Source organism: Varanus komodoensis, unplaced genomic scaffold, assembly GCF_004798865.1.
Source record: "Varanus komodoensis strain SLA01 unplaced genomic scaffold, ASM479886v1 scaffold21, whole genome shotgun sequence".
NCBI lineage: Eukaryota > Metazoa > Chordata > Lepidosauria > Squamata > Varanidae > Varanus > Varanus komodoensis.
The window spans coordinates 9,608,831-9,623,901 of NW_025335589.1; the positions used below are offsets into that span (position 1 = coordinate 9,608,831).

At 45.0% G+C, this 15,071-nt stretch overlaps 1 protein-coding gene across 1 annotated transcript; it reads left to right on the forward strand.

Annotated features, from left to right (window-relative positions):
* The first annotated feature begins 277 nt into the window (after window positions 1-277).
* Window positions 278-10,717, forward strand: TLR2 (toll like receptor 2). Its single transcript, XM_044430932.1, has 2 exons — window positions 278-376; window positions 6,863-10,717. The coding sequence occupies exon 2, from the start codon at window positions 6,863-6,865 to the stop codon at window positions 9,203-9,205; it is 2,343 nt and encodes a 780-aa protein (XP_044286867.1). The 5' UTR covers window positions 278-376; the 3' UTR covers window positions 9,206-10,717.
* The last annotated feature ends 4,354 nt before the right edge of the window (window positions 10,718-15,071 follow it).

The following is a 15,071-nucleotide window of genomic DNA, read 5'->3' on the forward strand; positions in this document are numbered from 1 at the left end:
GAGGGATGGCCGGGCGGAGCTGCGACCAAGGCGGCCGTCCCAACCAGGACAGCAGGCGGCGAGCTGTGCGGGCTCCGCGAAACGCCTCCTTCCGCGCGGAGTCGCCTCGGCGCGATGGCCCCTCGCAGCCCAAAGGTGTGTCTTGCGGGAAATTCCCGGCCCTGAGGCCTCCGCGGCCAGGCAGCGAAGGGGCCGGCGCGCCCTCGACTCCTCCCATTGGGCCGAGGCGGGGGGGGGGGCGGGCGGAAGAAAAGGAGAATGCGCGTAGCGGCGCGCGGCTAGCTTTGCGCGGTGCGGCGCGGTGCGGCGCGGCGCTGCTCTCCCCAAAATCCCTTCCCGGACGTGCTGAGCAGGCTTCCCGGCCACCGGCAAACAGGTGGGTGCCTGACTTGCTTCTCTCGTTCAGACTCTTGCCTCCTGTATTTGCTTTGCGAGAACGATTTGTATGCCGCTTTCACCAGTGATTCCAACAGCGCTCTTTCGCTCGCTCTTTTGCACTTTGAAGGAAACAGCGCATTGGTTTAAACAGCCTTCCCTGACCAGAGGCCCTGCAGATATTTTGCATTTCAGTCCCCATTATCCGACACAGCCAGCGTAGCGAATGGTCAGGGATAGTGGGAACTGTAATCCAAGACAGCTGCAGGGCATCTCGTTGCCGAAAACTGGGATGGCATACCCATTCAGCACTGTTCTTGGAACTCTTTCTTATTTTCTTTACTACGTTGCCGTATCTGTGAGAATTGCATTTATTTATTTATTCATTCATTCTATTTATAACCTGTCATTTTTCCTTTCAAGAAATTCGAGGCTGCTTACATAATTGTCCCCCTCCACTCATTCTTCTCCTCACAACAACAACCCTTTGAGGTGGGTTGGGCTGAGAGTCTGGCTAGCCCAGTGAGGTCCATGGCTGAGTGGGGACTTGAACCAGATCGCCCGAGTCCCAACCCAGCCCTCTTGACTGCTGCACCACACCAACTCTCTGAATTGTAGGTTCAGAGTAGTTAGCGGTATGTGCTACTGACAAATGCTCCAAGGGGCATCACTTTAGGACAAATCTGGGCAGGCAGGAAGCAAAATTCCATTTAACAAAAGTGGGATCCTGCCCTGTAGTATTGTGCATAATCAGCACACATGTGCAGAACGGCCTGCTCTTGCACACTTGTGCATGCTGGGCATTCAGGAAGCATGTGCAGCAGGTGCCTACACCTGCAGGAAGCAAACCTGTAGCCCTAGCAATTTCCCATTATGGAAGGCTGTTGGGGTCTGTCAGATGGCAGATCCTTCCTCTTCCCACAGGCTGCAAATTTCCCACTGCCTGGCAAAAAGAGTTCCATTGGTGCCAACTGAAGAATTTTCCTAGACTGATTTTTCATGAGGAGGGGAAGTTCCAGGGGAATAGCAGTTGGAGATTAATCTTTCCTTCCCTGTGTGATCTCTCCTGCATCCACTCTACATAGTTTAGAAAAATCTCTTCCTGGAGTGCCAATGGATTTTCCCCCTAAGTTTACTTTCATGGAATGGGAGTAATTTTCCTCCAGGAAATACAGAGCCACTTACCACCTACTTTCCTTTCTGCATATTTCCCCACACTATTTAAATTCGTTGTAACTGAATAAAAATTGTTGAATTGGGATGACCTAGGACAGAGGAAATAAATGGAATAATTTATTTTATTTAAGGTGATCTAATTGGTGGATTTGCTTTGCCTTCAGTGGAATTTAGATGAATCCTACTAATTATTTCTAAATTTACACATCTGGATATAATTTAGCATATGCTATTTTTTTTGCAAATTAGAATCACAGGACATGGGCCCCATATTTTTAAGCATGTAGCAATGCCCCTTCTTGCAAAAGAGTAGAGCATAGCATGAACAAATTGGGGGACACCACTATTATCGAACAGACAGGGCACATTAAGAAAAACTGGAAGGCAACAGGAACAACAGTAAAATTATTTAATTATGATTTAATTCTTTTGTCCTAACTAGGCAAGAGGGATTCTACTGCCTTATTCTACACAAACACAAATGCAGACAACAGCACAGAAGTACTGAGAACATGCAAAGAGGGTACAGGCAAGGGCAGGGCACAGGAGGGCAGCCTCCACCCATGGGCTTGCTCAGGTGCTCCTTCGGTTGCTGGCTCAGTCCCAGACATTTCATCCACATGGTGGCATCACCTAGTCTTTGGGGAAAACACCACATGCACAGAGCCACTTGACTTCCAAGTCACAAGAAATCATAGTTCCCCTATATTCTTCCCTAGTTAGACCTCACCTGGAATACTGTATCCAAAGCTCTGGGCACCAAGATTTAAGAAAGATGCAGAAAAATTAGAAAGGCTCCAGAGGAAAGCAACAAAAATGATCCAGGGTTTGGAGACACTGCCCTTTGAGGACAGACTGAGAGAACTGGGCATGTTCAGCCTTGAGAAGAGAAGACTGAGGGGGACATGATATCCCTCTAAAAGTGCCTCACAGGCTGCCCAGAGAGGAAGGGCTCACTGATAGCAGAGCATAGGACATAGAATTATCACTTCAAGTTGCAACAACCCAGATTCAGGCTAGATATCGGAAAAAGTTTCCTCACTGTCAGAGCAATACAACAGTGGAACCAGTTGCCTAGCAAGGTTGTGGGCTCTCACACACTAGAGACATTCAACTGGACAGCCATCTGAGTGGGATGGTATAAACTGGTGAACTGCAAATGCAGGGGGTTGGGCCTGATGGCCTTCATGGCCCCTTCTGACTCTGCTATTCTATGAGTCTCTGATTGAGTCAGCAGCTGGAAGAGTGCGTCTCTAGCCACCAGCTCTTTCAGTCACTTTTTCCTGCCTCGCTTCTCCTCTCCAGTCTATAAATGTGTGGGGCAGGTAAGGGCAGGTGAAGCAGCTTCACTGAAGGTATGTCTCCTCCAGTCAGAGTGTGCATTTAGCAAACCTAGTTCTCAGCAGATATATGGGGTAGAAGATATCCTCTGAATGCACCCACCAGGGATCAAATGACATTTAATTTTGGTAGTCCCCCCCTCGGAGTGGGCTATCTCAAAGCAAGGAACAGCAGGGACATGGCTGAAAGAAGGTCTGCATTAGGAGGAGAAAGCTAAAGGCCTGGAATCGTAAGCAAACCATATTTTGAGTCATTCCACTCAGCTCTTTGCAGAAACTTTTTCTTCCTACTCACAAATGACTACTGATTGAATGAGTAACTGAGGGAAAGAGGGAGGGTATTTATTATAACTTAGTCCCTTCTCCCAAATGCAGCATGTATGTACATGTACTAGAATGAATAAAAACAAATACACTATTCAAAGAAGAAATGGACTGCTTGTGTCCCGAAAGCTTGAATTGGTCAAGAAGGTTTCTGTGGGTCAAGATTTCATTTGAGTCACTTCGTGGGGCAGCTCAGGACATTCCGCTGAAAGTACTGCAAAGATAGTAAAAGGGTTGCAGCTTGGGAGACAGGTCAGGCTGACCTGAAAGTAAACTGTTTTGATGCAGGACTTCTTGAAATCACTGAGGGGTGACTGCAGCATGCAAAGGTATCCAGCATTTAGGAAACTGTATGCTGAGCATGATCCAAGCACTCTTGTTTGCTTGTACTTTTTCCAAGAAAGCCACCTGGCATTTAAATTGGGCTCTGTTTTTGCAGAGGATAAAATTCAATTAATTGCAATTCACAAAGGCTACCTATGTTTAGTACATTTATAATCAAATATGCATATTTGAGACAGTTTGGTATAGTGCTTAAGAGCGCAGGTCTGGGACTCAGGCTATCTGGGTTTTAGTCCCCACTCAGCCATGGAGTCAGATGGGTTACTTTGGTCATATACTCTCAGCCCAACTCACTTCACAGGGTTGTTGTGCGGATAAGACTGAGAGCAGCAGCAGAACTGCTTTGAGTTCTTTCAAAAGAAAAAGGTGGGAGATAAATAAATAAATACATCTCCCTACATGTATATGTGCAAATAGTATTCATCTCTGCAGATGATCCTTTTTCAAATGTTTTTGGACTTCTTGCACTCTCCTTCTGGATTTGCTTAACCTTCTTGAGCCCATTGATTTACCAGTCATCTTTTCATTGGTGGACTGCTTTCAGTCTGCTGCAGTACATCTGGATCAAGACACAGAAATATTAATGATCCAGCAGGAGGAATGATTTGCCTCATTGGGCGAAGTTGGGGTGTTGGATCTTTTTCAGCCTCAGGATTGAATTCTACTTGACACAGGTTCTTGGGGCTATATTCCAGTGGCAGATGGGGATAAAGGCAAAATGAGTGGGGCCAGAGTGTCACCACATTACCACCACATTGTTCTTATGCAATCATACAGCGGGAAGGGACCTAGCAGGCCATCAGGTCCAACTGCCTGCTCAGTGACCCATCTAGATTTCAGCCAGGCCTGACCCTGCTTAGCTTCCTACATGAGGCTGCATCAGGCACTTCAGGCTGTCTGCAACTTTAGATAAGTTACTTGTGGAACTACACCAGGTGTGTATGTTTAGGATCAGGTTCTCTACTGCTTGTTCTAAATCTGTAAAAAGCCTAAGGCTGCAGTCCTGTACACACTTGCCTAGGATCTTAGTGCAGCTAATGCTGTGATCAGTACGGCTGATGTGTATTAGATTGTGCTGCTGGCCTGACACCGGGGTGTGATTCTTGTAGGCAGCCCAAGTTACTGATGCTTTCTGTTTCTGATTGCTACCTGACAAAAGCAAACTGGAGAAGGTTGATCCTGCCTCGAGATGATACTGGCACACCGTTGTTTCTAATATTAATGCGTGTGGAACAGTCCCAGCAAAAACATCTGAAATGAATCAAGAACTTAGGCCTACACTGCTTGAAAATGAAAGCAGAGGCCATAAAAGAAAAAGCACAGGACTTCCCCTTCTGCTCACCGCCCAGTTTGCTTTGCCAAGTAAGGGTAGCGAGACAGCAGGCAACGAGCTGGAACTGCAGAGAGAAGACTTTGCTGTTTCAAAGTGGCCCAGATACCTTTATTGTTGGAATTTGTTTTCCATGATATCTGGAGGGCACCAGGATAAGAAAGGCTCATAGGCCTTGATTCCCAAGCCTCTGACAGCTGGAGCATGTTTTCTTTCTGAATTCACAATTTCAGGCTCACAACTGTGCTTCTTCAGGAAGGAGGTGACTGGCAAGTTGAGAGCTTCAGCTATGGAGCATGTTAAAAGTCCAGTCAAGCAACATGTCAGTGGGTCCTCTCCTACCTTATAATACTTCATAACACTGCACACATCTCAGGGCAAAAATTACTTAATTTTCAAAAGGACTTGTGAGGAGCTCCAAAGGGATCTCCCCAAGCTGGGAGAATGGGCATTGTGATGGCAAATGCAGTTCATTGTAAGCAAAGGTAAAGCATGTTGGCTCAAAAATATTCCCAGATTCAAGTGTAGGTTGATGAGATCTGAGCTAGCAGTGGCAGGTCAAGAAAGGGATCTTGGGACTATGGTGGACAGCTTGATGAAAATGTCCCAGGGTGCAGCTGCTGTGAAAATGGCAAGCTGCATGCTTGGCATAATCAGGGAAGGAACTGAAAACAAAACTTCCAAGATCATATTCTGCTTATGCAAATCTTTGGTATGATTGCACTTAGAATACTGTGTAGAGTTCTGGTTGCTGCACCTGAAAAAGGACCTTATGGAGTTGGAAAAAATGAAGAAAAGGTCAACAAAGATGATCAAGGGGTTGGAGCAGCCCCCCTGTAAGGAACAGCTATAACACCTGGGATTATTTGGCTTAGAAAAAGAAGGGAAGACAAGACAGAGGTGTTTAAAATTATGCATAATGTGGAGAAAATGAAGAGGGAGATGTTTTTCTTCTCTCCCATGATATCTGAACCTAGGGTTCTCCCATGAAGCTGATTTGTGGCATACTCAGGACCAGTGCTTTTTTTGTAAAAAAAAAAAAACGGTGCCGGAACTCACGTCGCCGCCTCGCCGCCGGCAGTAAGCGCGCGACCACACACACCGATCCCAAGCGGAGCAGCGTCCCAAGCCGCTCCGCCCTCACTATCAGCAGATAGACGCAAAAGCAGCCGGCAGGCACTATGTTAGCGTTGTTTGCTGCTGATCTGCCACGATTCAAAATCACTTCTTAAAATCCATTGGAAAAAAAGGTGCCGGTGCGGTGCGTTCTGTGACAAAAAAAAGCCCTGCTCAGGACAGATAAACTCTTGAAGCATTTTCCCCCACACCACACAAAGTTAAACTGTTTGTTTCACTTCCACATGATGCAGCGATGGTTGCCAATTTGGATGACTTTAAAAGGGAATTGGATAAATTCATGGAGGAGAATGATTACTAGTCAATGAACATTAACCTTGCTGGCTGCGTGCTGTCTCCATTATCAGAGGTGGCATGCCTGCTGCCTACACCAGTTACTAAGGAGCTTGGGCAGGTGGGACTCTCGCACCCCTTCTGCTTGAGGGATCCTGTGGGCAACTGGTTCCCCACCGTGTGAATGGAGAGTTGGACTAAACAGACCATTGGGCTGATCCAGCATGGAGTTTCTTATATTCTTAAGACTGGTATTCTGGTCCTTAGTTGGCTGCCCTTGGTGTACCACACGTGTGATCTTTACTCCAAGGAAGTTGTCTATGTGGTGTGAGCTTTGCCAAAGACTCACCGCTGTTCCTAAAAAGTAGCATGTGTGTTTGAATCAGCTGGAACCACTGAGTGTTCATTGCCTGATGTCCCTTCTAGTCAAACATCTCTCAGTCAAAAGTACTCTCATTTTCTGCAGAACATATGAAAGGATTGAGGGTTGCTAAATGGATTGAGCAGCAAAGCGATGGATAGATAATTAAATAACTCTATTTGTTTTCTTTTTAAAAAATCTTAGATGATCATGATTGAGCAAGTCTGGGGTCTTTGGTTCATCTCTGTTGCTGGAGCTGTGAGTTTTTCTGCACAACAGATCAATCCATCATGTGATGCTGCTCGTTTTTGCAACTATTCTTCAAGGGCTTTACATGCAATTCCATCTGGTCTCACAGGTTATGTAATGGGGCTGGATCTGGCCTCCAACAGAATCGAACAAGTCCGAGAAGTGGATCTGAAATTTGCAGTCAATCTCAGGACTCTTTTGCTCCAGTCTAATCTAATTTGGAAAATTGATGAGAATGCCTTTTACTTCCTTAAAAAGCTGGAACATTTAGATTTGTCTCAAAACAATCTGACTCGCTTGTCTCCTTCTTGGTTCAGACACCTTTCTTCTTTGCAAAAGTTAAACATAAAAGGTAACTACTACTTTGAACTTGGGGAAACTCCATTGTTTTCCAACCTACAAAATCTGAGTTATCTGTACTTGGGAAATGATATTAACTTCTATGCTTTACGGAGACAAGACCTGCAAGGAATTTCAGTTCTTGAAGAACTGGAGATTAAAGGACAAAAACTTCAACTATATGAACCAAGGACACTAGAATCGATGAAGCTGATAAATCACATTTTTATGAATTTTTTTTCTGCTAACATTTCATCTCAAATTATAACTGACATTCACACATCTGTTGTGTGTCTTGAACTGAGAGATATAGTATGGATGAACAGTCCACCCTTCCCGTTCTTTCATATTGACGTCCCTATAGCTGCAAGGAAAATTGTGCTCCAAAATGTTCAAGTTTCAGATGACTCTTTTGTGCAGTTTATACCCATTCTTGACCTGATGTATCAATTGCATGAATTTGAGATAACAGATTGCAAATTACATGGTACTGGGGTTTTTCATGGTATTGAAAAGGTTGCAACTACCATACAAGTAATAACAATAAGAAATTTAACAATAGACATATTTTATGCATTTTCAGATCTTTTTACTGTGATTCCTATTGTAAAGAATATTACCAGAGTTACAGTTGAAAATTCAAAAGTTTACTTGGTGACCTGTGAACTTGCACGAGCATTCCATTCACTACTGTATCTTGATCTCAGTATGAATTTGCTTCTAGAACCATATTTGAACTTTTCACTGTGTCAGGGTGGCTGGCCGAAACTGCAAACTTTAAATGTTAGCCAGAATTCTTTGAAACGGATTGACTTAGTAGCAGAAAGTTCATCTCGCATGGTAGATCTTTTTAGCTTGGATATAAGTCAAAACAGCTTTGAGAGAATGCCAGATTCATGTGTATGGCCGAAAAATTTGAAATATCTTAACATCTCTGGCTCTAAAGTAAGCAAGCTCACAAAGTGCATCCCTCAAAGTCTTGAAGTGCTGGATGTTAGTAATAACAACATCCAAGAGTTTATATTGATCATGCCCAATCTGCAAGAACTTTATATCAGAAACAATAAATTGAAAGTCTTACCCGATGCTGTCTTCATCCCTAGTGCTAGAATACTGAATATTAGAGGAAACAAAGTATTTTTATTTTCTGAGGAGCAGCTTCAAAAATTTGCCCGACTGGAGAGACTGGATGCACGTTACAACACTTTCCTATGCTCCTGTGCTTTCTTGGCCTTCATAAACTCTTATCCAGGAATATCTCGCATCTGTGTTGGTTGGCCAGAAAACTACATCTGTGACTCTCCCGATCTTGTGAGGGGGAAGCAAGTAGGAGTTGCCACGCTACCTGTGACTGAGTGTCACTTGACTTTGATTCTGTCCTTCAGTTGTATTCTGATATTCCTGAGCGTCCTGGTAGGGGCAACTCTCTGCTACAAGTTTCATGTCCTCTGGTATATACAGATGATCTGGGCCTGGCTTCAGGCAAAACGCAAGCCCCAAAGAGACCACAGTAAAGAAATCTGCTATGATGCCTTTGTTTCCTACAGTGAAGAGGATTCTGCGTGGGTAGAAGATGTGATGGTGCAGGAGCTAGAACAAGCGAACCCCCCATTTAAACTCTGCCTTCATAAGAGAGATTTTCAGCCTGGCAAATGGATTGTGGACAACATTATTGACTCCATAGAGAAAAGTAATAAAACTCTGTTTGTGCTGTCAAAGAGTTTTGTAAAGAGCGAGTGGTGCAAGTATGAACTTGATTTCTCTCACTTCCGGTTTTTTGATGAGAATAACGATGCAGCAATTTTGATTCTTCTGGAGCCCATTCCAGAGAAAACCATTCCCAAAAGGTTTTGCAAACTGAGGAAACTAATGAATACGAAAACCTACCTTGAATGGCCAATGGATGAAGAACAGCAGCTCATATTTTGGTTTAATCTCAAAACTGCAATAAAATCCTAGGAGAACAGCTGGAACACTGGAGCATTTCTGATGAAGCTTGTTTCAGTGCCTGTGGGTTCCCCTCTCATGTGGTAAACAGTGTATGGTAAGAGTAAGCTGGTGTCAGTGAAGGCCTGGACTGATGCTTAGGGTCTCTCTGCTTGCTGAAACATGGTCAGAAGATGTTCTCTCAGCATGTACTTTGGTTGCTTTCAGTCAAGGTGCAAAGCATGTCCCTGGCTGAGACAAACAGAAAGAGTAGCTCTGTCAGATGAGTCTTCCTCTTCCTCCTCCTTCTTTCCATACTGTTGAACATATCAGGACTTCCATGTGGTCCACCAAAACAAAAACTATATCAAACAAAAGCCCAGTATAAAACAGTATTGAGCAGTGGCTCCCTTAAAAACATTCAAGGGTTTTTATTACATCATAATAAAAACAGAGCAGGATCATAGCTAATTACAAGTCAGGGAAAGCCCCAGTGGTCCAAAACATTTCCAAGCAGCCTTTGAAGCTTGCCACCATTTCCATATTTAAAACCACATGTGGGTGCATATTGCAGAGGGTGGTCACTGCTACGTTCCCACAGCATATGTGCCATTGTGTGGTGGCACCTGTTACTCATGGAACCACAAACAAGCCTTTCTTAGAAGTTCTAAGGGGCCAATTTGGTGCATATCTGGAAGGTGGCCAGCTAGATAGCCTGGGCCAGAGTGCTTTGCTGAACATGAACAACAAACCCTTGAAAGTGGCTTGGTAACTAACAGGCAGTCAGTTTTAAAACAGGTGTACTATGTGTCTTGCTAGGAGCAAGATCAAATGCAGTCTGTTGAAATTGGGTGCACTCGTCCCCTGGAGAAAAGTCACCCCGTGCTATCAGGATGGGGACTCCCCTGCACCACTCTGCTGTGATTTGCAGGGCCAGCTCAGGCAGGTGCTGGCTGACACCCTTCCTGCTCTGGCTGCAGCTTGCTCAGGATGCGTGTAGCGTGGGAGGAGCCACTGGACTCCTGCCCTGATTGCAGCCCATTTGGAGCACAACCTGGATGGGAAGGAGGCACTGGCCTGCCATTTGCAGGCGCCAAAGCGGGAAGGCTACGTGGGTGCTGCAAAGCCAGTGATGCCATGCAAGGGGCAGCAGGTCTCTGTGATGATCTTCAGTGCACCAGGCTCAGTTTGGGACACAATCCAGCTGCTGGACCAAGCAAATGTACCCCTCATCGTCTATGGTTAAACAGTACTTTGCTTTAATTCACTGTGATGCCTTTGACAATGTGTAAGATGTAATCACTGATTGCTCCATTGAAGCCATGTAGAGACTTAACAGAAGCAGCTCTCAGTCTCTTCAGTATTTGAGCATATGCAGAGTATATATTGGAAGGCTAGGAAGCCATTGCATTGGAGTAAATTCTGTTTCCAATCGCTGTATAATAGTTACTCGTTGACTAATGAAGTCAAATGTTCTTGTGCATATGAATTATTTACCAGCAACATTATGTATTTCAAGTTTTAATAAAACATACTTTTCAAATATGTTGTCCCTGATTGCCTAGCAGTCATTCAGCTGAACTGGCATTGACAAATGCTGATTTACAACCCAGTTAAGCTAAAGTACCTGCATTTCTGTCATATAAAGCAAACCAAGCCAAATCTATACAGCTAACTGAACTCCACAAAATAAAGGGCTTGAAGAATTGGCCTCAACATGTGACAGAGGTCAGCTAGTTAGTGTTCTCCAGAACTGGATGCTGCAGAAGGAAAACCATTCCCCACTTTCCAGAAGGTCTATCAGGAAAAAGAGGGTGAACACAATGTAACTGTAGGTAATTTCTCTCTGGTGTTTGGGCAAGGGTGCTGAACTGGAGGACTGTGGTTGCGTCTGGCCTTGTCCAAAGTCTGACTTTCCCAGGCGAACATGCCTGTTTTCCCTGGCTCCAGCCTTTTCCCAAACTACTGATAATTTGTTGGTTTTCTGGCTTTTGTACATCCCTCCCCCACCCACCAAAAAAAAAAAAAAAAAAAAAAAAAAAAAAGGCACGAAAAGCTTTCAGCTAGAATATTCTGTATTTTTGGAGTTGAAACCCAAAACCTCTAGAAAACACCAGACTGGGGAAAGGTGATCCTGCCAGAACTTCTGTTTTCATTTATTTCAAGAAGTGACATGTTAAACACATCTTTAACACTCCTATGAAGCAGTGTAAATATGCTGAATCTTTGCTGGTTTGAGCACGATGCTTACAACAGAAGCTCTGAGGGGAAATATGGATGTTGATCCTATTCACAGCTATATGTGACTATATATGGGTAGATGTGAAGGATAAAGTGTATACTTAGTGAAAAAAAAAAAAAAATTCTTGTCCCCAGCCACGGAAAAAGGGGTTTGCTCAGGCCTGTTCTGTGTTTAGTTTTCATGATAATCATTTCAAAACAGAATTGTCATTCCTAAGTGTCAGTGTCTATGACATGATAATGTCATTCATCTTCATTTTGTAGAGCGTCATGTCTAAATTATTGCAACTCTTCCCTCCCTCCTTCTCTCCCTTTTTAAAAAAGGCTGGGGAGAGACTTTTGCCCACTTTTTCTGATAATACTCCAATCATCAGGTGGTATATGTTCATGAGAAAGTGCTCATTTGCAGGAGGAGCAACTTCTGTAAATAAAAAACATGTTTGAATCTACTGAAGCAGTTTGAATTTACTGACTGACCTGAGTATCTTGTCTTATTTTGCATGAGTAATAAGCATTATGCACCTGTGTAAAAACAATTTTAAAACTGACTGGGTATTGCACCTACTGCAAGACACCCACAATACCAGTCAATCCTTAAAGTTGTCCCTGTATAGGCAGTGATAATAGCGATGACAATTATGGATGGGTTGACATGAGTGTAAATGAGAGAATGATTGTGTCTGGTATGGAAATGAGGTAAAATCGTACCTTTTTGTTTTTGGCACCTGGGGCCAAAACAGTTGTTGGCACAGCTCCATGGAAAAGAATCAAGTGGGCTTTCCATTTGATTTTAAAGAGCCACTGGGGTCCCAAGATTGGCCTTAGTGAAATGGCCATTAAAACATAAACTGAGATTAACTGTCTAAGGAACTTGGCTTAAAAACACAAGTCAAACCCTGTGATGTGGTTTTACGGCCCTTGTTTTGACTAGTGATGTCAAAAGTAGGTTTGTATAACTCCCAGATTATTTTTCTTGCTTGTGGTTTTTAGGCTGCTTATCACATAAGGTTTATTCCAGGTCAAGGTGCCACCTACTGCAGGGTCATGTTTCCAAGTATCCAGCCAAAGCTGACTGGGCTCGGAAGCAAGGCATGAGGCAAGCTGTCCTTTCCCATTGTCTGGGCAATAGCCTGTCACCCAGCAGCTGGAATCCAGAGGAGGGCTGGGTCTGGACCTGGCTGGGCATGAGGAGAGTTGCAATGTAACAATCTCTCCCTGCCTCCCTCTCTCTGTATATAACTGGTTGGAAGAAATTTGGGATATAATCGCAGAAATACGGCAAAGAGGACACATTGGAATGAGGGTCAAGTGAGGCATTAGTAGGCTGGGCATTACAACTCTGATAAAAGCTTCAAGTGTAAATGCTCCCCTGGCCCCCTAAGCACTTAATCATGCATATGATGCAATGCACAGTTCCATGAAAACTTAATCAATGTAATCCATGCCATAATCCATGTTAGCCTTTAAGGTGACATAAATCTCTTCACTCTTCTTGCTGCAGCAGAGTATCATGGCTACTTCTCTGGAAAGTGAGCCTGGCAGTGCAATCCTAGGGCTGCTAGGCCCCTTTATGAAGTGGGAAAAGCTTCCTGGTCGCATAGCTGGGTCTCCAGGCTCACAGCAGCCCCCCACAGCTGATGCAGAAAGCATCCTGGCAACTACATCCGCAAGGCTGCAAGAATGACCTCGGGGAGGGGGTTTGGGGGTGCTCCAGGGGACTAGGAGGGGAAGAGACAGGTTATATCAGTGTGACAGTGCAGGGATGCTAAACCTGTGCTTGTGCGCTGGCTGCATGCAACACCTCTCTTGTCGCACGGCATGAATACCAAAGTGGAACTAGTCATGTGCAGCTATGAATCATGCACAGCTATGAATCACATGGAAGCCTTGCAGAAAGCAAGATGTTGTAAAGTAGCTCTCTGTGCATTTGCTGTAGGAAATTGTGCAGCACTTCCTTTTACTGGGGTAGAAAGCATAAAGACACCAAGCAGGAACTCACACTTGGTCACCAGCTTTTTTTGGTAAACCCACAGCTGTCACTGTCGCAAAACCAGCAGACACAGCAAAGTGCTATTCCAAGCACAGGACCATCCTCTGCCTGGTCCCGACCCCTGCCCTTGACATTGCATTCCAGTGACACCTCCACCTCTTTACTGTGCTGGAGCACCCAGAAGCATGCATAAATCTTACTACAAACAGGGTTTTTCATGCCCTCCAATATCCACTGGTGCAATTGAAGTATACTGGGAACATTCCTCTTTTCCTGACAAGAAGTAAGTGTCCACATTGCCTCCTCTGTGCCCTTTACCCTCTACTTATTACTTGCAGGCAATGGGGGTGAATTCCTGACCCTTTGCACTGATTTAGAATCCACAGGGTGCTCTCTGGGTTCATGCAGGGCATCCAGCCAGAGGGCTGAAATGCTGCAATCCATTTCAGAGAAACTCTCAGGAGCCAGAATTCCACTCATGTGTGAGACTGAAGGCCGAAGAACCTTAAATATCAAGCTCCAGCCTATTTTTAGGTTTTAGGTTTAGATTAAGATTCCAGTCTGTTTTAGCTGGAATCTCTTACTGCAGGTAATGAAGCCTTAGGAGATGCATGCCAACTTTTTTTAGAATAGGGGAAATGTGCAAAAGCTGGTGTCGGGAATCTCTGCCATAATATGGCCACAGAAAGCCTGAAACAAGAACAGTTTTGGACTATTAAGATGGGCATCTGATCTGGAAACCATGCCGCAAGTCTTGTTCCTCAGGCACACCAGATTTAGATATGCTAATAATATCTGCCCTGAAACCTTTTGTCTCCCTTAATCCATTCAGCCCTCCTTTGCCTGTGGCACAGTGCCGCCCTCTTCCAAGCTGCCTCCTTAACTAATAGGTTAACCAAGCACCCTGTACAGGAACCATCTTGGGAGTTCCTTTCAGGGATGCCTACATGCTGCACGTATGTCCTGTATGTCTGGAGAAACCGTAATGCTCTTTGGACTGCACACCCCCAGTGTCGCTGTGTTCACTGTCTCTTGACACTGGGACACCGCCACATGATCAGTATTAAGGAGAGAGTTGGCCGGTGGGGCATGGGTTTCTGGGAATCCCAGCCTGAGAGTCCAGGCAGGCCGCATTTGTCTTGTAGACCTGAAGATCAAGATCTTTGGAGCAAGTTATACCAGGAACATCTCTGGGTCCTAAAGTCTGCTATCAACCATTCAAGATGTCTCTCAGCTGCTGCTGTGTGTAAGATGCAAGTGGCATGCTGCCTGGGGCCAGGCTGCAGGTGGGCTGGAGAGAGCACCTTGTAAAGTACACGTCACGCACATTGGATATCCCTGGACTGGATGGTGATGAGACTCTGCAGCGTCATGCAGCTCCCCCGGTGGCCTGCTAGGAAAGGCAACTGGGTTTACTTTGCAGATACTTGCAGCATCAGCACTGGACCTATAGCTGCTTGCAGAGTTAGTGACATGCAGACCAGCTTGGAGCAGCCCTGGTCCTGCTCAGCTTTCCTACAACAGCATGAGTCTCTGTGGTGGCTGGTTTGTGCTTCTGCCTTGGCTGCCAGTCTTACTCTGCCCTTGTCTGTTCTGGACTCTGCTTTTGCTTCTGGGTCTAGCATGTCTTGTCAGTGTCTGATCTTTGCCTGGGTAAGCCTCAATTCT